Genomic DNA, 24,776 nt, shown 5'->3' with positions numbered 1-24,776 from the left:
TATATATTTTTTTCCAACTTCAATAGATTACATATTTGATTTACTGTAAATATAAAATAATTATTTGTGGTTAATAAAAAAAATTATGGTCTCTGAGGATCATGGTTCAAAAAAGTGTGGTGATCAGTCAGTCCGCCTACCGATCTTGGCTAGGAACTGCTACCATATAATAGTGGAAATTGACAGTAATTTTAGAGGAGAAAGTTGACACTTATATTATTTTATTATGGGTTCAGGACTATATGTTTTCCACAGTGTTGTGTATTCATTAATTCAGAAAAAATAAAAATAAAATTTAGAAGTTTTTATTTACATAAATCAAACATACTTTACAATAGAAATCTATAAGCATCACTAAGAATCATTGCTTGACTTGAATCATGAACTTTTAAGGTTACAGTTTTTGTTTTTACTATTTGTAAAGAGCTGGAATAAAACCTGCAAGCACAGGGTGTACACAATCCCCAACATTGCTAGGGTGGTTTGAGGGAACTGCTGGATTTCGATTGTCCTACAGATAAATATTTAGTGTTTGCAGATAGTGCTCTTATTTCTACAGCTGTGGCAGACTACGAAGGAATGCACAAAGCAATATAAGAATTTTAGCTGAATACATTTTTTAGATAAAATCTGAGAAAGTGAACACTGTTATGGACTGTGGACAAAAAGAGAGACATGTAATCAAAACTATACAAAGCATGGTACACATTCTATGTTAGGCTGACTTTGGGTAGATTTCCTGGAATGATTCGCCTTAAAACTCTATGTACCAGTAAAATGATACTGTAGCTCATCTGAGCACTGAAAAACAGAGCAGGAAAACGATAGTTTTAAACAAAACAAAACCTCCACTGGTTAATTCAACATGCCTGCATGTTAACATGTGCTGACTAGAGTTGTAGTTCTTATACAATTTAAAACGTGTAAACAAATGAGGAAAAGAAAAGCTCTAGCTCTATTGGTCATTATCTGGGAAACATTGGCACAGGTGAATTTAGACTGTTTTTGGAGGGAGGTTTGGGAAAATCTATCTTGATCCAACCATCCACAGCAACAGATAAATCAGATAAATTTCAGACATATAAACAAAACTCCAGTGTAAATTTGGAGATAAACTGCATAAAACAGTGTGAGGGAATACAACAAAGAACTGTAAATAGTTCTTCCTTAGCTAAATTGAATAAAAATGGAATTATATATTTCACTTATAAATCTTCAGGGAAGTCTTTTACTGACACAGCAGAATGACGTAAACAGAGCATGTTTGATAATCGTGTCTTCCAGTTTTCTAGAGGGTAGTGGTGCCTCCTGCTGGCTAACAAAAGTAAATGCAAGGCTGCACAAAACAGGCTGATACTCCTTCTGTAGATCATTATAGGGAAGTTCCTTCCAGTTCCTGTCATACTTCCGTGGAAAACAGGAGACTTTGTCGCTTGCTGTCAGGGGCTGGAATGCTCTCCAACTGGAGGAAGTAGAGAAGGACTTCGACCTTAAAAGAAAACACACAACATGTTTACACAAATACTCCAAATCTAACACTAACTTGTTTTGCTATTTTAGTATGGATTGTACCTGAGCCATAACCTCAAGGGACCAGCAGTCATTCATGGAGATGGGTTGGGAACTCGATGGGATTTTGCTGTCTTTTTCAGAAGGTCGAAGCAAAGTGGGTCCAAAAACAGTGGCCAAGTTGTGCAAAGACATTTTGTTGACACTCTCATTTTCAGTCACCCTGTAAAAAAGAGCCATCATCAGAAAATTCAAAATATGGAACATAGTGAATTACAGTAAGAATTTATATTGCCTTTTAAAGTGGATTTTAGAACCCATATTACTGACAAAACATTACCTATAAAGCCAGAGCAATTAAAACAGGAAGTTACAACCAAATAAAGATGATGACATTTAGTTGTGAGGTACCTTCATGTGCCGTTCTACAGCTGTAAACCATGAATGGACAGTTTTCCTCACAAAATATCTTAAAAACAGACCAGGTAGGATATTTTTACTGACACATCAAAAACAGTATTTTGGAAACTGCTTATGAGCATTAGGTTTTAGTAAAGAAATTATATTCTTTTACAGAAGAGTTTACTTTTCTTGTGTCCTTACTTGGGTTTGGTGCTGAGAATGGATTGGAACCAGAACTAAGACCACAATTTACCTGAAATCTTTCAAATTTTTGTGTTTTGGATTCCAGTTTGAATGAAAGAAGAGGCCACAGAATACCAACAAGGAAAAAAATTGCACAGCTCCATGTATGTGTGCAGCAGCATCTGAAAGTACTGCATATCTCTGATTAAAGAAGCAACCAGCTGACTCAGAGCTACGCTTGCAACATGATAAAATTGTGCAAAAACTGTGCACAACCGACATGATGCCTCTGGACTTGTGATGAAAGCAACTCTTCTTTGATGCCCTGTGACATTGCAGTGCTTAGGTATTTATCCCTACTGGATTCATTTCCCCTGCATTAGTTGCACTTTTACATAATGTTTTAACTGTATAAAAACAAGTTTTTATTCATGGTTACCTTCGCCAATGAGGTTGTTTTTAGGGGAATTTTTGTGTTTGTTTGTCTGTCCAACCGTCTGAGTACAGGATAACTTGAAAAGTTATGAATAGATTTTTACCAAAGGTTCACTTCAGTCCCAATCCATTAAATTTTGGTGACGATCCACTTCTTAATCCAGATGCAGGATGTGTTTAAAGGATTCTTGGACATTACTAGGCAGAATAACCAGTTCCCCATGGACAAAAAAAGTCCAGAAGTATTATACCCAAGTCTAACTGATTGGAATTGAGGTGCAGTGAACAACACTGAGCCTAGCACCAGCAGTCAGAATCAGGTTACCCAAACTGGCCGTTTGTCAAATCAGCAAGGAAATCCAAAAGACAAGCAGTAGAACGTAAGGGTGAGAAGATTAAACAAATAAAGAATTCGCCATCCCATATGTTGCTGGATTCTCTGAAAAACTCAAGAGGTACAATTTCATCCCTACTGACCCCCAGAGGGCGGTGCTGAAAGCACTGAATGTTCCCTTCGGGCATGCGCAGTTCGAGTAATTATACCAACAGAGTCACACCTGTGACACCGGATGACCACTCAGAAGCTATATAGCCTGGTGTCATCCTTTGCTCTGCTCCTTTTTTCTTCTCGCAAGCGGTTCGCTAACTTCCCCGTTGTCTGAAGCCCCTGTATCTTGACCGGAGTTGCGGTTATTCTCCGCCCTCCCAGGGCTGCAACGGGTTGATTCTGAGGATTACGGAAGGTAAGTGAGTTGTTTGCTGGTGATGGTAGCGTCCGCGCCCCCTCTCCCGGCTCACGACTTTAGCTTTTTACCTACAGCTTCGTGCTGTTTTGTTTCGAACTGGTGACGTCAGCGTTTTCGCCCCTACTCCCAGTGTGAATAACTTCACTGCCGAAGTTATATACGGCTAACGTAGTTAGCTTCTTTAGTTTGTTGGTGTTGTACCTGGTGACGGCAGCGGTTTTCGCCCCCTCTACCAGTATATTCCCTACTTTTGCATCCTTTTTTTCACCGGTCTGCGCTGCTATAATTACTGACGGCCGCGGTTTACGCCCCCTCTCCCAACCAAGTGTGGTCTACTTCGTTTGCCGAAGTTGGAAACGTTGTTAGCCTTTTTTGGTTTGTTTGCAGCCTTCTTCATCGGTCTGCTTAGTTATGAATGGTGACGGCAGCGTTTTCGCCCCCTCTCCCAAAAGCAACCTTTTTTGCAGCCTTTTCGTTGGTCTGCTCTCTTAATTGGTGACAGCAGCGTTGTTCGCTCCTACTCCCAACTTAAGTTTCCATACAGCTAACGTTGTTAGCTTTTTTGGTTTATTGGTTTTATACCTGGTGACGGTAGCGGTTCTCGCTCCCTCTCCCAGTATCGGCTGCCTTGTGCTCGCAGCCTCTTTCGTTTCTCTGCTGTAATTGGTGACGGCTGCGTTTGCGCCCCCTCTCCCGATTTTCGATAACTTTCTGTTCTTTAAGTCTTGTCGGCCTTCGACATGGATAGCTCTCACAGCTGCATGGATTGTGGGGCTGCCCTGCAGGCAGAGGATGGCCACGACCTGTGCCCTACCTGCCTTGGACATGAGCACCTTTTGGAGGCGCTGTCTGAGAACCCCTGTATGAACTGCAGCTTTATGCCCCATGCAGTGAGGGTGGCCCGGTTGTCCCAGTTGTGCCCCCAGGAGGGCTCGGACCTTCCGCCCTCTGGGCAGGTGGTTCCCCCCAAGCGTTCTAAGCGCCGTGGTGGGACCACAGCATCTGTGCCCCTCCCCCGGAGGAAGCGGGCCAAACCTGACCAGGGCCTGTCCACAAGGGTGGAGCAGTTGTCAGCAGAGCTGGCAGAGATGAAGTCCTTGTTGCAGACACGGCAATCTGATCCCTCACTCCCAGTGGTTGGGCTCTCTTCCCCACCAATGCCCGAGCTGGTTGTAGAGGATGACGTTATCTCTCTGGCTGCTTCCGCTTCTCATTTTAGAGATGAGGAGGAGGCAGGGTCCTCTCAAGCCTCTGAGGCTGGTTCATTTTCATCTCAGAGTGCGGTTGGAGAGGCCGGTGACGGTTCCATGCGGGAGGTCATGTCTATGGCCCTGAAGCAGCTGCAGCTGGAACTCCCACAAGGAGAGGCCTCCAGCTCCGGCAGTGCCTTTTTCAGACGTGGAAGGGCTCCTACTCCTTTTTCTGTACCTCCATCAGAGGAGTACTTGAAGAAGTTACACGCCTGTTGGCGGGAACCGAGAGCGCTGTTGCGTCTCTCATCGGATGGTCGTGTATTAGCTGCCATGCATGAGTCGGTGAAGGCCGGCCTGGACCGTATGCCAGCAATTGAACCAGCTGTTGCTTCACTGATTGTGTCACCAGATGAAGCCCTGCGTCCTGATGTCCGGTGCCCGCGGACTCAATGTCGGGTTACAGATGACCTCCTCTGTAAGGTGTACAATGCAGGAGCGCGTGCTGGCCGCCTTGGCAATTCTCTGGCGCACCTCATGTTTGCCCTGTCTGCATCTGTTCAGGACACTGGTGGTGCAAGTGCGGCGGTTGGTTATAGTGACGCAGCGCTGCAGGCCTTCGCACTGATGACCAGAGAGCTTGGACGGGTCATGTCTTTCCTTGTCCAAGCTCGTAGACAGGTCTGGTTGGCACAATCTCCTCTGACTGAGGCATGCCGTAGGACCCTCAGGGGTGTCCCGGTTGTACCAGGGGAGCTGTTTGGATCAGCTGCCTTGGAGGCGCTGGAACGGACTGCTCAGGCACGTCAGACTAGCCAGCAGCTTTCCGGCCTTCGCAGGAGCATACCTGCCTTTCCCCAGCGTTCGGGCCGCCCTGCCACTACCCCCAGCTTTCAGCCACGACCTCAGACTGGTGGCAGACCTGTTGGTTCCTATCCCCATGATGTGCGGCAGAGACCGAGGAGGGACTTTCGTGAGCCAGTTTGCCGCCCTGTTAGACAGACCCGGGCCTCAAATCCTGGACGCCCTCCCCCCAGAGCCCCCAGGGGCCGTGGGGATAGAAGATTATGCCACCGGGCCAGCCGTCGGACATTTTTCCCATCAGCAGCTGAATTTCTGGGCTGCTCATGCCGTAGATCCATGGGTGGTTGCCACCTTAACCAATGGCTACAGGCTCCAGTTCCGACGGCGGCCCCCTCTCTCACACCGGGTCAAGATGACTGTCATCACAGACCCGGTGAAATCTCAGGCACTAGACCAGGAGCTTTCCGCCCTCCTGGGCAAGGGGGCAATCGAGTCTGTAGATCCTCTGCGGCAACCCAGAGGCTACTACTCCACATACTTCCTTGTGGCCAAGAAGACCGGCGGTTTTCGCTCCATTTTAGATCTAAGGGGACTGAATCGGTACCTGAAGGTCCTTCCCTTCCACATGCTCACCATAACAGAGGTCCTTCAGACCATTGTGGGGGGAGATTGGTTTACATCAGTAGATCTGACAGACGCCTACTTTCACGTGCCTATTGCGGCAGAACATCGCCGTTTTCTCAGGTTTGCCTATCGGGGGCGCCATTGGCAATTCCGGGTGCTCCCATTCGGGCTCTCCCTTTCCCCGAGGGTGTTTACTTGATGCGTGAAAGCAGCCCTCTCTCCTCTACAGGCCTCCGGAGTCAGGATTCTGCCATACCTGGACGATTGGCTTCTTTGTGCTCCCTCTCAGGTAGCTGCCTCTCGGGATACGTCCCAGCTTCTACTTCATGTGTCACTGTTAGGCCTCAAAGTCAACTTGGCAAAGAGTTGTCTTGTTCCATCTCAGACAACCACCTTTCTTGGGATGCATCTGGACTCTGCCACCATGATGGCCCGTCCATCTGTTCACAGGGTGGACGACATACTCCAGCTTGTCCGTCGATTCAGACTGGGCCGGGAGTTTCCCTACATCATCTTCCTGCGAATGCTGGGCAAACTGACATCAGTCACTCGTGTCATGCCCTTAGGGCTGCTCCTTCTGCGTCCTTTGCAGCGATGGCTCAACAGCTTTCGACTAGACGCCAGGCTGCACAGGCATCGCAGGCTAATGGTGACCAGGAGCTGCCTCCATGCCCTAGCTCCTTGGCGAGACGGGACCCTTTTGTCCAGTGGTGTTCCAATGGGGCTAGTAGTGTGTCGAAGGGAGGTGGTAACCACGGATGCCAGCCTCATGGGCTGGGGTGCCGTGTGGCAACACAGAGCTGTTCGGGGTCTCTGGGACCCAAGGGAGCGCACCGAACACATAAATGTGCTGGAGCTGCGGGCTGTGCACATGGCCCTCAGGTGCCTTCTGCCCCACCTAGAGGGAAGGTACGTGCTGAGTTGGACAGACAACACCTCTGTTGTTTATCATATAAACCACCAAGGTGGCACCAGGTCAGCACGTCTCTTGAAGGTGTCGAGGGATCTCCTGGAATGGGCGTTTCCCCGTCTGTGTACCCTGCGCGCAGCGTATCTGCCAGGACGGCAGAACCAGGTTGCGGACTCTCTATCCCGCCAGGCCTGCTCCGGGAGAGTGGTCTCTTCACCGCGACGTAGTGCGCATAATCTGGAACCTCTTTGGGCAGGCAGAGGTAGATCTGTTCGCCACAGAGGAGTCGACCCATTGCCCCCTATGGTATTCCCTAACCGGGATGGCGGGCGCACTGGGCCAGGATGCACTGGCTCATCCATGGCCGCAGGTTCTCCTGTATGCCTTTCCACCCCTCTCACTGATTTGGCCGACTCTACGGAGGGTTCTCGAGCAGGGCCACAGAGTGTTGCTGGTAGCTCCGTTCTGGCCAGCGCGGCCGTGGTTCCTGCTGCTTTGGAGTCTGTGTCACGGTACTCCATGGCGTCTTCCAGCAAGGAGGGATCTGCTGTCTCAGTTGGGGGGACAGATATGGCACCCCAACCCTCAACGTCTCCAGCTGTGGGCATGGCCCCTGGGAGGCTGACTGGGTGTTCAGACACCGTGAGACACACCGTATTGAGTGCTAGGGCTTCCTCCACTCGGCTGCAGTATGCTAACAGATGGCACCTCTTTTCTCAGTGGTGCTCTGCCCACAATGAGAACCCAGTTTCCTGCTCGGTGCCCACTATTTTGGAGTTCCTCCAGTCTCTCCTTGATAAGGGCCGCTCTCCTTCGACCCTTAAAGTGTATGTTGCAGCAATTTCATGTCTTCACCGAACTGTTGACAACCGTACAGTGGGGCGCCATGAACTGGTTTCACTTTTTCTGCGTGGTGCTCGTAGGTTGTGCCAGCAGCCAGCCCCACGAGCCCCAGATTGGGATCTGCCGTTGGTTCTCACAGCTCTGTGCCACCCTCCATTCGAGCCTTTGGCACAAGCAGAACTCAAGTGGCTTTCCTGCAAGACTGCTTTCCTGATGGCTATCGTCTCAGCTAAGAGGGTCAGCGAGCTGCATGCTCTTTCTCTCAGCCCTAGGTGTATCAGGTGGAATCCAGATGGCTCTGGTGTTACCCTGTGGCCTAATACTGCGTTTGTGCCTAAGGTGTTGTCTCCTTTTCACCGTAACCAGCCATTGCGGCTGGCTCGGTTTCAGCCTCAATCTGGTACAACTGAGAATGAGTCTGAGTTGTTGTGCCCAGTAAGAGCGTTGGAGGCATACATTGCAGCCACCGCCAATCTGAGACGCTCGGACCAGCTTTTCCTATGCTATGGGGGTCCAAGGTTAGGCTGTCCTCTTTCTAAACAGCGTCTGTCCCATTGGATTGTGAGTGTCATCTGCCACGCCTACGCTGCAGGTCACTGCTCCCTGCCAGTCGGTGTGAGAGCACATTCCACCAGGAGCGTCACCGCTTCCTGGGCTGCTTTGAGAGGGGTTCCGCTGGAAGCTATATGAGCTGCTGCTTCATGGGCTTCCCCAACCACCTTCACCAGGTTCTACAGTGTCAATGTGGCTGCCCCTCATCCCCTGGGTCAGGTCCTTTTACAAGGTTCTGCTGGGCCTCCTCTGTGAGGTATGTGCTCAGGATTCCTTGTGACATCGTTGGCATTAGTCATTCAGTGCTTTCAGCACCGCCCTCTGGTGGTCAGTAGGGATGAAATAGAACGAAAGTTACGTATGTAACTACGGTTCTATGAATCCCGGATGACCGCCAGAGCTTCTCTGTCACTCAGAATCCTTGCTTTTGCGAGAAGATTCTGTAGGAGCAGAGCAAAGGATGACACCAGGCTGTATAGCTTCTGAGTGGTCATCCGGTGTCACAGGTGTGACTCTGTTGGTATAATTACTCGAACTGCGCATGCCCGAAGGGAACATTCAGTGCTTTCAGCACCGCCCTCTGGCGGTCATCCGGGATTCATAGAACCGTAGTTACATACGTAACTTTCGATTTTCTCCAAGATCAAAATCCTAGTACATTTCAAACCTAAAGACAAAACCCCCAGACCTAAGGTGAGCGGAGTGGTGTATCCAGTTCCTGCAGTAAGGAATGCTCTGATCTTTATATTGGAGAAACCAAACAACCTCTCCACAGAGAGGTTGTTTCGAGAGCTACCTCTTCCAGACAAGACTAGGCGGTACATCTACACCTTATGGACAAAGGACATTCTTTTGAGGACCAGAATGTTCACATTTTGGACAAATAAAAGGTGGTTTGAAAGGGATGCGAAGAAGGCCATTTATGTTGAGAGAGAAAAACCAACCTTTAAACAGAGGGGGTGGATCAGGTTTCAGTTCTCAAAAACCTACAACGCAGTGATAGATTTGATTCCTTCCTGCTATCATCTTAATCCTCATGGCCATGCAGGGAACCAAAATATCTCGCCTGGTCAGCCAGGACAACAATGGCCCTGATGACTCCCATTTTCAGAGGGATAGGCCAGTATCGGGCATTGCGGCTGACAAAGACCTCAATAACTCCCCATTACTGAGGGGTGGACCTGTTTTCCTGGTGCAATTTGCATGTTTTCTAAGCCACAACAAGGCTTTGTTGGGATATCTTAAAAAGTTTGGAATTAAACGCTAAATGAAAAAGCCTTCTGGATGGGAAGTGAAACGTCTTCAGTAGTTTTTTTTTTTAACCATTTTAACTTTTTTGAAATTGTGAAACAAAATGACATAAAATTGACAGAGTTCATAAGTTGAATATCTATAAACTTGATGAAAATGTCCCTCTGATAATTTGTAGTTAATGAAATAAACATATAAATTTTAAATCCAGTAAGAAGTTCTGATTAATTCATCCAGACCAGGCTTTTAGCTAGCAATGTCTACAGGCCTACATTGTACTCCCTTTGCTTAAAAAAAGTGACAAATTGTACACCTGAGATGCACGGCTTTGGTATGCCCTTATTTTCCCCCGGAAGCTTATCTCAAATGTTCAAAATTTCAAAAGCAGCAAATGCAGGGGCATTATGCTATGTTGACACAGGACGCAATTGGGCAGCAGAAGCAGCTGCTTTACATGTAAAGTTTATGGCATCAAAGTGCATCAACAGGTCCTGCAGGGCTTCTAGAGCAGCAGGAGCACTGCAACTTAATGCATCTGAAACAGTGCCTCATGCTCCCTCAACATCTGACGCGCATGACGTGCTTCACAAGCATCAAATATAGCAAAGCCACTCTCTGCCACTGAACACCCGAGCAGCAGGAGCATCAGACGCATCTGGACACACCTTACTGGATGCCCTTCAGAAGCGTCAAAGATGCTCCTGCAATCATTTGATCTTAATATAATTGCGGTGTGAATGTACCATTACACTTTATGATTGCTTGAATTAACATATGAAACATAATATTGTACCTAAAAATGATCTCATGTCTTATCAAAGTTACACCTCTACTCAAGCACACATATTTCCCTTAATCAGAACAAAAGTAGTGTTGTAACAAAGACAAAAAGTCATCTGCATTCTACCTCAAAATGCAAGAAATAGCTAATTGCAAGAAAATTTCTAATTCCAAATTTCTGAGTCCAAATTTCAAAAATTTTGGACATCCCTATGCCGTCAAAAACCTAAAGATATGATACACAAAGGTGTACACCCTATGAAATATTCCAAGCTAAAATCCTGATCCAGACCAGCTCTGGTCAGCCAGCATACACATGTTAACTTCTAGGACTATTCCTTAAAAAGAAACTAATTGATAGGAACCTGGTTCCAACTGGGAATTGAAATTAGAAACTAAATTGTTCAAATTAAAATGAAGCCAAACCCTGGACCCCCTAAAACATCTTTTTTCCCCCAAGGTTTATTTTAGTTTCTGCACTAACAAAGACCACGCAATAATTTAAAGTATAAATCAGATGCATGCAGTGATAGACTGATCAGTTTAGTATAAAAATAAGAAAAGCATTAATAAAGGAAAACAATTACAAACACCCACACCCTCCCCTCCCACCCTGAGCTTAGGCTGTGCTAATGTTAATTAACCAAGACAATAAACCAAAAACAAAAAAAAAACAAAAATAAAAATGAAAAAAATAAAATAAAATTTCGTTGGGGGATACAGATTTAGGTCAAAAACAAATGAGTAAGGGATAAAGAAAGGGAGAAATTAGGCTACAGGCTACTACGTTGCCATTTCTAAATTAAGAAGCCTCTGGGGGTTGTAGGTTCAGGGAATTTAAGATAAGTGAGAAATGACTGTCAAACTTTATCAAATTTTGACACAGCACCCTTCTTCAAGTGTCTTATCTTTTCCAGCTTTGAGAACAGCAGAACATCTCTTATTCATAAGGAGTGTGAGGGAGGGTGTCTAGCCTTCCAGTAAATCAAAGTTAACCTCCTAGCTAAGAGAAAAAGAAATGCTCTAAAGTCTAGAACTGGATATTTTGACTGTGCTAGGAAGGGCTCCAACAAGGCCACAATTGGGCATGGCTCTAATTGTATCTGCAGCACATCTGAGACGGAAGAGACTACAGAACACCAGTATGCATATAAGGATGGACATGTCCAAAACATATGGACCAGAGTCCCACGGTGCGGGGGACATCTGTCACAAATAGGGTCAGTATTGGGATGAACACGAAAAACTCTAGCCTTCGTCCAGTATGCACTGTGTATAACTGTACATTGAGTTACCCCGTGCCTAGCACACACTGAAGATGAGTGAACATGGCCAAAAATAGACCCCCAGGCCAGTGTCCGATCTGGCCCCAGATACTGGGACCAGAGGGTTAAAAGACTGGTCAGGAGAAGAACACAGAGAGTGTATATCTCTATACAGCGTGGGTACAAGGCCTTTGATCAAGAGGGGCAGCTTAAAAATCCTATTAATTGAGATATCTGCAGGCATTGTTGGAAAATCCTTTCTATAATGTCGTACTTGTAAGTACTTGTGTAAGGGCAAATCTACCATCTACAAACAAATCCCTTCCTATGGTTAGGCCCTTCTGGTACCATAGCCTGAAAGCACAAGGCTTCATAGAGGGGGGAAACAGGGGACCATGAGATGTTGTTTTAAATCCCAAGTGATTACATCTTACGTAGACTTGGGACCCTTTTGTTCCAAATGAACTGTGAAATTGCCACATCCAAGCGGTGGAAAATAGATTGAGATAACAATGGGATACAAGGAAATAAATAGAGAAATTTAGGAAGGACATTCATTTTTACAGAGTTTATTCTACAAGCTGAAGTGAGGGGCTCAGATCATCTTTCACACGTGAAAGAAGGGCTTCACAGTTTTTCTTATTGAACTTGTGAGAGATGGCTATGCCCAGGTATTTGAAACCATTTTTCGCCACTTTAAAGGGTAGGCAAGACAGTACATTAGAAGAGGTGGTTTGGTTAACAGGTAAGACTTCGCTTTATTCAAGATTGAGTTAATATCCTGATATAGCCCCAAAAGATGTTAAAGTTTCAAGTATATGTGGCATAGACTCAATTGGATTGGAAACGTATAAAAGGAGATCATCGTCATATAAAGACACTTTCTGTTATACACCATAGCGGACAATGCCCTTAAAAGCCTCCTGCGTGCGTAATGTAGGTTCAATTGCCACAACAAAAAGGAGGGTTCCCCTGTGTAGGGCTAAGCATTCAGAAAAAATACCGTTTGTGGGCACTGAAGATAGGGGAGAGGTGTATAGAAGCCACACAGAAGCAAGAAAGCCCTCGCCAAAGCCAAAGTTAGAAAGAAAGGTAAAACGATCTGTTGAAGGCCTTCTCAGCATCCATAGATATGACTACCTCAGGACATTGAAAACTGTTTTCATAAATAATATTATAAAGACATAGAATATATATAAAAAAAAAAGAGTGTCTGTTTTTGATAAAACCAGTTTGATCTGGATGCATTATAAAGTAAGAACAAGTTCTAACCTAAGAGACAGGGCCTTAGCAAGAATCTTAAAGGGGAACGCTGGTTTTCTTACATTGGGACTTGATTTTAAGTTATTATATCATGTTCTACTCAACCATATAAGTTTTGTGTCATTTAGAGCTGTTCTGAAGATATTCGGTTAGGTTATATCCAAGTAACATCTTCCTATGGGCAACAACTTGAAAGCACAAACTAAGCTGTTCATAATTTATCATTTATGGTACGCCAGCATTCATAACATGTAGGCGAATCACTGTCCCCCAGAGATCCACGGTTATATTTTTTATATTTATATATTTTTTAAACAAAGCGGGTGTGTGTGACGTCATCCGGGCACGCCGGCTACCTTTCATTCATCCTGTCCGCTGAACTGCTGCTAGTTTTACTCACATGCCTGGAAGATGTCTAGTGCTACTACCACAAATGATCTCGCTATCGAAATGGAATTAAACAATTCAGATTAGCTAGCTGAATGAATATAAGGGGTAGAGCGTAGCCGCCTGTGGCCCACGCTGCCTGTCACAACACAAAAACTCATATGGGTAAGTAGAACATGATGTAATAACGTAAATCAAGGGCCCGATGTAAAAAAAAAAAACGGCGTTCCCCTTTGATGTCTGCGTTTAGAAGTGATATAGGGCGGTATGAAGAGTAGTGATACGGATCTTTATTTTTCTTCAGTATTAAGAAAATGGAGGCTTGTCTGAGAGAGGGGGGTCGGCGTTTCATCAATAAGAATCAATAAAACATGTTTAATCGAAGAGGCAGAATTTGGGTGGAGAACTTCTTATAAAATTAACTATAACATTTATTTTTCTTATAAAATTCTATAGGCAGTTTGTCGGGACCAGGAGACTTCCCAGATTGCATAGTATGGATTTCCTTAATAATTTCATCTCCTTGGAGAGTCTGCTCAATGGACTTCTTTTGATAAGAAGTAATAATAGGCATTTGTCTTCTTATTTGATGAAAGACAGATGGCAATGCCTGAGGGTCAGTTTTATGTTGGGATGAGTAGAGAGTACTATAGAAGTCTTTAAATATATTATTTATTTATAAGGGGTCAGCACTACACCTGGTGGAGTAGTTATTTTTGGAAATGAATTGGATGTGGAGGTCTGTATCAATTGATATGCTAACAGTATGGATGCCCTTTCTCTAGACTCACTCTCTGGAATCCTGTCTATCTCTCAAATTTCAGGTTTCGGGTATTACAGGCTACCAAGAAACCAAACGACCCCCATTCCAAGGGGCGGACCCGCTGGTCAGGTTCAATTTCCATGTTTCTAAGCCAAAACAAGGCTTTGCTTTGGTCAGCTCTATAAAGCCTTGAACTCAATGCTATTTTTGACTATTTGAATTGACAAAGCTTCCTGGATGGGAATCGAAATGTCTTCAAACTTGGAAACAAAGTCCAGTGGATTATTTTTTTTTTTACTTTTGTCAAATGACTATGGCCTGGATGAATGAGAATCTTCACCAACGTATCCCTCTGATATAACAGACGTACAATCACTGGTCGTGGTGCCTCACCACTCTTTGAACCAGCCATAGATGGAGCCTACAGAGTCCTGCATCCTAAAACAAAGCAAGCTGAGATCCACAGTATACTGTAGCCATTGACTTAGCCAGCTAGAAGCTTGAGAACCCTCCACGCCCTCATCGAAGGGAATCAATCTTCTTTTATTTCGTCTAGCTCGCTTTTCCAAGTCCTCACATTTAGCTTTTTAGGATGACACCTCAACTGAAAAGTGGGAACGGTACTGTGCAGGTCTTGGACAGAGTCTCCGCATAAAACAGCAGTGTGTTCTATTTCGATTAGCTGGTAATCATGCTAATCTAGTGTGGCCACTGGTAGATGAGGTCAGTTCTTTGTGCACTGAGGATATTTCAGTTTTCAACGAAGCAACCACTGATTCATTTTTTCCCAAAGAGCCCTGCCTCCAATATACACAGCTGGTCAGTGAAGGTCGCCACATTTAAAGTAGCACTGACCTGGCCATTAGCAGCAGTCATCACTGATGAAGTTCAAAACGTTGCCAAAGTCAGATGAAATAATTGGGTGACCCGCAAAAAAAAAAGAAGCACATTGAATTGTAATAATAGAAAACTCTGTAATAGTGAGTATGAAAACATAACAATTCTCATCACATTTCCTTGGAGCTATCTCAACTACGTCTGCTTAGCTCTATCACCAGAAGCCATCTCCTAAAACATATTTTAACTGTGTTTTGATAGCTGACCCTAAAGTAGTACAATTTTAATTTAAAAAACAAACTGATGATTTGGACAAAGATGAGTCCTGCATACTTTGCTAAAGGTCTTTTTTTCTAGATTTAATTTAAAAATCTCATACTGGTGCCTGGTCTCTTAAATACAGGTACACAGAAACATCAAGACACATTCTTTAGAACTTCATCCAACAAAGCAACTTTTTACCTTTTTAAGTGGTCTAGTAGAAAGAGAAAAGTCACCAGGTTTGGCTCTGGCAGAGATAGCAGCAGGTTGAGCATGCAGCTCTCCTTTGCCACACTGTCAGAGAGAGCTGAAAGACAAAGACAGATTGTCAGCAATCAGAACAAAAACTTAAAGAATGGCTGATGACAATACTGAAAGGATAAAACCAGGAAGACTGACCGATGCCTCCAGCAAAGTTTGGATATAACTCATCGGTGAAGAGAGGCTCTGGCAGCTCACGGAAATACAGCTTCAGAGTTCCAGCAATTGCATTTACGTCCATCTCCCTCATCATAACCGATACATCCCTATTGTCTGTAGACAGAACAAGACAAGCAGCAGAGTGACCTGGTGTGTTAAAATGCTTAGACTTCTTCCTCTTATCATGTCATACGTTTCCATGACAGAGCACTAACGGAACAAATTGAAATCAAACGAACTCGAGTCAAAAGCAGCCTTTAAGGCCTGGATGTCAGTGGCAACACCAGACACTCTGTAGATCCCCACTTCATCCATCCCACGTCTCTCAATCTCCTCCACACACTGCCGAACAATTAGTGGAACTTTGGAGCGTTCCCGCCTAAAGCCAAGAGAGATGTGGAAAACCAAGACACTGTATGAGGCAGACAAACCTTTTCAGTACAGAATCTTTCATTCCGTACATACAGAGACACTGATATGTGGAAGATTAATTTAAAAAGCTTAATACCAAACAAAATACAAGCAACTTACTTTGTGACAACTTGAATTTTTACTCCAAAGACACCAGACTGCTTCCGTGAAGGCATTCGCTTTAAGCTGAACTCCCTGCTGGTAAATTTCATTGACAGCTTCACCTCAATCTACAAAAGGTCAGAGAAAGCAACTGATGAAATTGTGGGATCATTATTTACATATATATATCCTGCAATCAGCCTGAAATCATATCTGCTATACCCCATTCAGACTACAGGACATTAGCATAACCATATCTTATAGTAATATTGCGATGGACTGGCGACCTGTCCAGGGTATACCCCGCACCAGCACCCCTCGTGACCCCACTTGGGATAAGCGTGTTAGAAAATGGATGGACAGATGGATATTTTATAGTAATACACCCTAATTTAATTTACCTTGCATTTGCTAGTTGTTAGTTACTCCTCATGCATACGTTAGAGCAGCAACATTGCTGCTCTAATGTATGCATAAGTTATTTTATCATAGATCGTTTGTTCTATTTAAGAAAGATATATGTTATTAAGAGCAGAATCAAAGCACCACTTCCCCCTTACTATGTCGACTTAATCATGGGTAACCGTTAGACTTTGATCATCTGCTCTAATCATAAATAAAATGATCTATTCTTATCGTAGTTTTCCTAACATTGGTCACATTCAAAGTCATCTGCAGTATTGTAGTGACAGGTGCATCAGGTGCAAACTGGAGAATAAAACTTACCCCGTTCATGGCAATGACTATTCTCTGCCAATCTTTATTCTGTAGAGTTTGAGGATCCAGCTAGAAAAATACAAAGAAATCTGATTTATTGATGCTTTCTATGTTCTGCTCATTTTAAATTATGTCTATGATAAAAAAAAAAAAAAAACAGGTTTAGGCACGTGGCTGAAAAAAATCTAATCTCACAAATTTCACCTACGAAATCTGTTGTTTTTTTCTCACAAAAATGTTAAAATAAAAGAACAAATGACACACACTGCTTTGAAAAAAACGTGATTTATTTGTCATCTCTTCTGGGAGTTGACGTTAATTTAAAGGCCCACAGAATTCAAGCTGTGAATCATGCTTGTGAAATAATGACATTTCACAACAAATGAAAATATGACACACTAAATGTTTGCAGCTAGTAGTATTACAAAGAGAGGTATTTTATCAATTATGAGTTCATATCGAATAAAAAGTGATGAACTGATGTCTGTGTTGAGCTAAACTAGATCATATACAATTCGGCCAACTTGGAACAGTAAATCTTAGCCCCCCCCCAAAAAAATAGTTGTGATAGATCAGGCCTTCATTCTTTGGCGAATAACTTTTTTATTTATTTATTTATTTTTTTTACGGCACTAGTAGCTCATTTTTCTGACAGTAGGATTCGGGTCGGCCGCGTCTAGGACTAAGGCCTCCGTACATGGTCGAGCGCACCAACAACTGCTCCATCTGCATGCAGTCTGACCAATAAACTCAAAATATTAAGTACTACATCATCAAAAAAACAAGTTTGAATCAAACAGAGCTGCTCAACTATGGTATCAAAAGGACCAGAAGGGATTCTTTAGTCTTTTCAGTTTTATCAGTCTTAGTTTTATGTATGTTTTAGATAATTAAATAAGAGGCTTAAGCAATTATCATTGTTGTTTTGTGGTATTTAACTTTTTAACGCTCAATTTAAAATGAAGCATTAAAAAAAAAAAAATAAATCAGCATTAAAATATGTGCAGTTCCTGCCCAAACATTTTATTTTTGTTGTAGAGTTTTGTAACGGGGATAGCTAGGATCATTCGAAACTGTTTTTTTTTTTTTTTAAGGAACTTTGTTTTCTACTCCCAAACTCAGCATCTCCTCATCCGTTCCTGCAATAAGAAGTTTTTTTTTGACTGGATTTGATTAAACTTTTAAGCCACTCGGTATAAAATAAATATTTTGATGAAGATGAGAAATCTGCATCCTGGTTGGTGAATAACCAATAGTTTGCATCCAATCATTTAAATAAACAGTGTTACCGGTAGTTAAAAAAAAAAAAAATAATATATAAGAATTATGCTCTAATTTGTAGTTACCAATCTGTTGTTACTATATTTTAATTTGACAAACCGGATCTTCTCGCCGTTCTTTTTCCTGTTTGGTGCGATGGTAATAGCGGATCTTGACCTGGCCGGACCAAAGCAAAAAATAACTTGGCTCCATATTTTGTCGTTGACGGATGGAGAGGACGTACGTGGACGGTGACGTGCGGAGGAGTAGCGGTGGATGTGGGACAGTACTCATTGATTAACATGACAGACAAGTGCTCCGCAGGACGTACGTGAGTGGGGCGGAGCGCTGACAGAGTATGTGGAATCTGGGGGGGGGAGTATGTGGAATCGGGGGTAAGTGATGAGAAACCGGAAGAATCAGTCATCAGACCTGATGAGTAATGAGAGAGCATCATGTCTCATTGCTCAGCTCTGGTCCTGAGCAATGTGGCAGATATTCTTTCACCCAAGAAACATTTGAATCTCTGATAATCCTTTTTTTTTTTAAAGAAAATAACCTATTTTCTTATATAACAGCTTTTTTTAAAAAAAAATCAAAAGTCAGAATAAAATAACTGGAGGCAGTAAATTGTTCTGATTAAGAGTTAATCAGGCCCAGGAAATATAACACAATGTTGGTGGAACTAAAACAGGTTGAATCAAAACTCCAAGACTTTAAGAGAACCGTTGGTCATCCTAGACAGTAATTCACCCTTTTACTAACTCTTTACCTTTGGTTTGAGCAGACTGTTGCGGACCCTTTCCCAAAGACGTGCTCCTGAACCCAGGGGCCTCCTTACAACCGGGTCTCCCTCTTTGTCAAACCCGCTGATGGCCCAAATCGTACTTTCCTCCTCATTAAGGCTGTTCTCACCCATCTCATCTGGCAGTAGTTTTATGTTTGTCTCTCCAACTAAACAATACCAAGAAAGCCGCAAAGCCCTATGAAATACTGCTAGTCTCTATACCGCAGCAGTAATAGAAGTAGAAACATTGGAATCCCAGAATAACGACCCCTTGACTCCGTGTTGACGAATCTTGATTATGTTCCTCGACTCTTAACAAGCCATTAGACTCTTGCATTTTCCCTAATGCTAAAAAGCCAGGCAGCCTGGCCACTAACACTTGCCTTCTGTGTTGTTCTACTTCCCAAATGGATTTGTAGGATTAACCCTGAGAATCCCCTCCTACCCTTCTACCAACGTGCTCTCGCCTGCTGCTATAAACATTCTGGCAGGCAGCATCTAAGGTAACCAAAAACGATCCTCTTAGACCAAATAGGTATTAGTAAGACTGCCCTGTCACACAAGGGCACGTGCCACATCTACTAAAGCTCTGAAGTATTCTCTAAAGTCCAGGCTATAAGAATGAAATAAGAATGATTGCAATCCTTTGTTTTCCTCCAAGGCAGATCTCAGCACACTTTCATCTTACACCAGGATCTCTTTTCAAATCAGAATCCTGTTTTTGGCCTGTTCATATTAAAATAAACCCCACAATAATAGTGGTTAGGAAGAGCGCTCTTTTAAACTTTTAAATACATAATTAAAAAGCAAAATGCTCTTCCAGAAAGAATCGGTTTGTTTCACGAATTAAATCTAACAGTGAAATAATTAATTTGGAACAAAGATAAAAACCAATGAGACTCAAACAAGTCCTCTTAAAAAAGACTTTTAGCCACACATGAGACAAGCTCTTCATTACAAGGCTTTAAAAGGCTTCTACAAAGTTTAAAACTATGAAGGGTAATTTTTAAAGAGGCAGATTATCTGAATTGCCCCTCATAGGTCTTAAACTGCTGTGAAAAATAACGGCTGTGAAAAATAAACTTTTCTCTCCCCCTTTATCAGATTTTTTCCTCCTTTTTTGCATTTAAACTAGTTAAATCATGAACACATATGACTTTCTGACAAAAATCTGTAAGACTAATTTACAAAAAGTGGTTCTAAAGATAAATCAATGCAGGACGTAGGAAAGCCATTCAAACCAAACAGGACCCATTTTTTTGCAGTGTTATTTAAGGGTTTGCATACTTAAAAAGGCCAATTTAAGTAATGCCAGAGTACCTCAGCTTGATTAAAATGCTCTATTATACAACACCCTAACATTTTTATTTTTTATAGGCATTTTGAGGTAGATCTGCTGGTTCACTTAAGACCAGTATCACCAGTTGGCCATTTCTCTTCTACAGTGGTTCAACAATGTGTTTTGCCCTATTTATTTTTACCTTAACTCCTGCAGGTGGGGCCTAAAAAATTGAATGATGGTCTGGTTTCTTATATGACGTAAAAGTTGGCATTTGAAAAAAAAAAAATGGCATTACAGTTACTCCTGAAAAAAGATATTAAAAATTTTTATGTTTAAGGATAACACTCACTGTTGTTGAATGTAGGCCAAAATCCTGAGAAATGGTTCTGATCCCTTACCAGACTGATTTAAAGAACAGATTTATTCCAATTTATGTTGAACTAAAGTAAATGTAAATTATATAAAATATTATGTTTATGTTTAAGGTTCTGTTTAAATTTGTCTTTGACTCTACAGGTCAAACAGTATCCAGTTAATGGTGTTGCTAGTCCAACCTTGTGGTTGTTAAGATAAAAAAACATGAAAATGTTTACCAGGTATGTATACTTTCACAAGGAACTCTAGATATATTAAGGATAGAGGAAGAAGCCAACAAGCATTCAGCGTCTCACTCCTGGTGTCAAGCAGCAGAGCAGTGCCAACAGCTACATTTGGTTAGCCCAAAGTCTAATCCCTCGCTGTCACAACACACAATCGTCAGGTCGAGCTTTACTGACCCAGAAGCACCCTCATGACTTACTTCTACAGCAGTAAAATAATGGGATTAGCTAACAAAGACACCAAAATAGAGTAACCAACCATTAGACTAAGACAAAAGCTAATTTCTCACATAAAATTTTTTTATCAACTGGCAACCTAGTGTTACATGAGATTCATGTGGCTTTAGAAGATCCTCTTTAATCATTGTAAAACATTAACCTAAAGCTCTAATGATAAAAATTATGCCGTCAATAACTCAATTGCTTAGGAGATTCCGTAAAAAAAACTTGCTTCAATTATCAATTAATCTTTAAAGTTCATTTTTAATAAAAAATAACCTTCAGCAAAAATGACATACATGCAGAACATTAGGATTCCTGCAGCCTTTCACAGGAACACCAACTCTATATTCCCTTTGTTTTGTTTTGTGTTAACTCCACTCTCCAAGGGTTGTTTACCATTACCACAGCAAAGTGGGTGTTGGTCTAAAAGCCACGTTACAGCAGACACACGTCCTATCTGCTAGAAAATCATTTTGTATAAAGGCATGGCAATTGCTGTACATCTTAATGAAATTCATGGGCTGGTCAGACCCCACAAGATTCTCTGCAAATGTGCTTGCATAGCTCTGACAGAGGTAGACCCCCGGTCTATTTTGGTTGGTCCTACGCAGCAATTTTAAAGGAATGCCATGAGTCAGACAGGAATAGAGACACGTCAACAACTAAAACACATCTGCTTTGGGTGAAATACAGATAAAAAAGGAAAGGATTAAGGTAATTACAGCAAAAAAAACTGTAAGGCTGATAAAGACTTGAGACTGAGGCCGAGATTAGCATATAGCGCCAGACTTTAAATTAAATGGCTTAGAAACAAGCATGCTCTGACTTAGAGTAGGCGAGTCCAAGTCGAAACCATGATATGAACTAGAATCTGTCTTAAGAATCTAAAAATACGCAAACATGTGCTTCAATCTTTCATTGAATTTGGGCTTGGTGTGCAAACATGTTCAAAGAAAAAAATCCAAAAGACTTGAAGCTGTTCTACAAAACATCAGCTCATGGGGGCTGAACACAAATATCACACTTTGGACTTTTATTTTTTTTATTTGTAAAACAAAATTACAGCTTGAATGAATTTTATCATTTTCCATTTTGCACAGCTTGTGCACTTGTTGTGCACTGTTTTTGCACTGTCTATAATAAAAATTCCCAATAGGTTATATAGTTTTAATGCAAACAAATGTGAAAATATTCATACTGTATACTGATTCTTATTCATTTTTTAGGTTAATATATTATAATTAATATATTGGACTCTAATTGCAAGAAGATTATGCAATCAGCATATTTAGTTATATTTCAAGTAAGCCACAGGAAGCCTTCTCTGTAACTTGCATCACTTTCAGTACCTTAATTTGTCCTTTGGCCACAATCTTATCTGTAATCTCTCCCTCCTCTTTGCTCTGTTTGGTTTTGGGGCAGCACTTCTCGTAGCACAGCAGCCTTAGAGTCTGAGAGCCCTCCAGCTCGATCTCAAACTCCTTCCAAGAAAAAAACAAACAAAACAAAAATATGTCACGTGAAGTTAATCTTAATAGAAATTCTATACTTGTTAACAGAGTCGCACCTCATTCCAGCTGGGCACTGTGGAGTCCCTGTACACACGTGTCTTGGCTTTGTTGACAAAGTAGCCGTAGGAGTCCACCTCCAGGGAGCAGTAAAGATCTAAAAGTAGAACATTTGTCAAGAGTAGACTCAAAGTAAAATCAAATCTTTAAGAATCTGTAATTTTTTTTTTATTAAGATTGTTAAAATTAAAGCTTAAACAATGACACTTTGGTGTACAAAATTATTGAGTTTTAACCTTCCTCCCCCTCCATCCTTCCCTATCCACAGCCTCCCCCCACCCTTCCTCCCTCCCTTACATGCAGATCTTATCCCGTAAAAGAATAGAACAATATTATATTTAGAAACAAATTCTTGGAAACTCGGTATTGACTTCCATCCTTAATGTCCCGTAGGACTTTAATTCCTTTACCATTCCTGTCTCGGTGTGATAATGGCTTCCCACCTGATAAAAACAGCCTATTGTTCCAGAAAGGTGACAATTGATACCAACATTGTGTACATTTTAAATATTTCTTCACAGCTTGAAATATCATTAACATATATGTCAATAGTGCTACTACTGCTATTCTAGCTGTGACTGATGCTGGGAGATGTGCCCACCTATTGGTATCTTATTTAATGTTCTTTAAAACAGATAAATAGTTGCTTGTAGCTATGAATGATGAATCATTACAAATTTGAAAGCCCAAATATGTAACTTTCTTCATCGTTTGTATCTGTAGTGGCAAAGTATTGTGCTTGTCAGTATTAATTAGTATCAGAGCTGTTTTAGAATAGTTAACCTTATATCCTGAAAGATACCAAAACAGTTGCAATTTTTCTAAGATATGAGGAAGTGACTGCTGGACATTCGCCATATAAATATAAGTGTTATCGGCATATAATGATACGGTAAGACTTGATTATCTAACTGTAATATGTGATATTTTTATAGAAAATGTCTAATTAATTGTGCGAGCGGCTCAATACAGAAATTAAATGCCATGGGTGACAATGGGTTTCCTTGACGACTCCCTCTTCTAATGTGGAAAAGCTCAGAGAATGCTCCTCCCATGTACATTCTTGCTGTTGGATTTCAGTATGATGTTTGAATCATAGCTGTAAAATTTCCCTCCAACTTTAAATTCTTTTAGAACTCTCCACAAATATTTCCACTCGAGGTGATCAAAAGCCTTTCCTGCACCCAAGAATAACAGGGTGCAAGATGGTGGAATTTTGTGAGAAGAACCGAGTATCTGCATAAGAGTTAGTGTATTGTCAGTTTTTTTTTTTTTTTACACATCTAGTCTAATTCTCCCTGCCTCATAATAAAAATTTCTCCAACTAGCCTGTGTAATTAAGCCAAAGGATAAACTAATTAGGGCATTATACCTCTGTTTAGTCAGTTTGTCTATGTTACTGTATACAAGGCTCTATCAAATTAACTTTAAATAAAACAAAAGAATTTGCATGTAGGCTTTTGTTTAGGGAGCCATGGACATATTCAAAGGTAACTTTTACATCGTGTCCCTGCACATGCAACAAAGAAGGTGACAATCATCAAGAGCAATGATGTGGCTTTTTATAGGAGATATAAAGACTCACTTAAGCTTTGCTTGAGTCCTGATGCAGAGTGGACGATGACATTCAGGAAGCCATATAAACCAGAGGATTCTTCGTCTGTTCAGGAAGATTTTACATTTAAATATAGAAAAAACAACAAATGTTGTAGTATATATTCCAGTGAGCTAAGTCAAAAGTGCAGTATAGTGGTGGCTCACCTTCCTTATTCATTGTCATTGGAATAGAGTGAACAGTTTGGAGTTTCACACATGAGTTTGTGAGCATCTGCAGCTCCAGAGAGGTCAAAGAGAAGCTCTTAAAGCCTGAGAGACACAGTCTTGGTGTGAGAAACTAGAGATCTCAGCTATTGTGACACAAAAAGTTGGTATAAAATGAAATATAATTACACTTCTTCTGCTGCTCTCGCACGATCTCTCTCCACTCTGCTCGCTCATAATCAGAGGAGATTAAAAATGTGAATCCCTAAAAGGCAAAAAAAGCAAAATAATGGAGGCTCCACTCTGTAATTTGGGGCTGTCAACAACAGAGGGCAGCAGAAGCCAAGCTTAGAAATGCTACAGACAGAACTACTTGATGTTTCACTTGAAATCCTAATCAGATAGACAAATTATGCTTTTTTGTTTTTATCTGTCCATCTGACTCACTTTGCCATTTCTGTTGGCCACTCGGAATGCTATGTTTGGGGACATGAGGAGCAGAAGTGATTCTTGTTCAGACAACTTCTTCTTCAGTCGCTCTATCATCTTAGCTCCTTTGGTGGTCCTCTAAATGTAAAAAGCAAGAGTTATTTCTCTGGAGGACCACATTTTTTTCTCTTTTCTGTTGTGTTACTTTTTAAT

The 24,776-nt window shown here is 42.1% G+C and overlaps 1 protein-coding gene across 2 annotated transcripts in view; it reads right to left on the bottom strand.

The window, feature by feature from the left end:
- Nucleotides 1–283: 283 nt before the first annotated feature.
- Nucleotides 284–24,776, bottom strand: part of LOC119773249 (breakpoint cluster region protein-like) — a 57,755-nt gene continuing 33,262 nt past the window's right edge. Inside the window, exons 12-24 of one of the 2 annotated variants that reach the window (XM_038270160.1) lie at nucleotides 24,582–24,701; nucleotides 24,324–24,399; nucleotides 24,135–24,239; nucleotides 23,959–24,033; nucleotides 22,373–22,470; nucleotides 22,155–22,286; nucleotides 16,665–16,724; nucleotides 15,957–16,066; nucleotides 15,665–15,804; nucleotides 15,405–15,539; nucleotides 15,207–15,312; nucleotides 1,573–1,732; nucleotides 284–1,489 (exon numbers count right to left, since the gene is read on the bottom strand). In XM_038270160.1, coding sequence (XP_038126088.1) covers nucleotides 1,400–1,489; nucleotides 1,573–1,732; nucleotides 15,207–15,312; nucleotides 15,405–15,539; nucleotides 15,665–15,804; nucleotides 15,957–16,066; nucleotides 16,665–16,724; nucleotides 22,155–22,286; nucleotides 22,373–22,470; nucleotides 23,959–24,033; nucleotides 24,135–24,239; nucleotides 24,324–24,399; nucleotides 24,582–24,701 — 1,407 coding nt within the window. In that variant the 3' untranslated portion in view covers nucleotides 284–1,399. Of the gene's footprint in view, nucleotides 1,490–1,572; nucleotides 1,733–15,206; nucleotides 15,313–15,404; nucleotides 15,540–15,664; nucleotides 15,805–15,956; nucleotides 16,067–16,664; nucleotides 16,725–18,687; nucleotides 19,176–22,154; nucleotides 22,287–22,372; nucleotides 22,471–23,958; nucleotides 24,034–24,134; nucleotides 24,240–24,323; nucleotides 24,400–24,581; nucleotides 24,702–24,776 lie in introns of those variants that run through there. The other variant, XM_038270161.1, reaches the window with a different exon arrangement.

The sequence above is a fragment of the Cyprinodon tularosa genome, unplaced genomic scaffold (assembly GCF_016077235.1).
Source record: "Cyprinodon tularosa strain WSP-4 unplaced genomic scaffold, ASM1607723v1 ctg752, whole genome shotgun sequence".
Lineage (NCBI taxonomy): Eukaryota > Metazoa > Chordata > Actinopteri > Cyprinodontiformes > Cyprinodontidae > Cyprinodon > Cyprinodon tularosa.
This window is presented reverse-complemented; position numbering and strand designations above follow the sequence as displayed.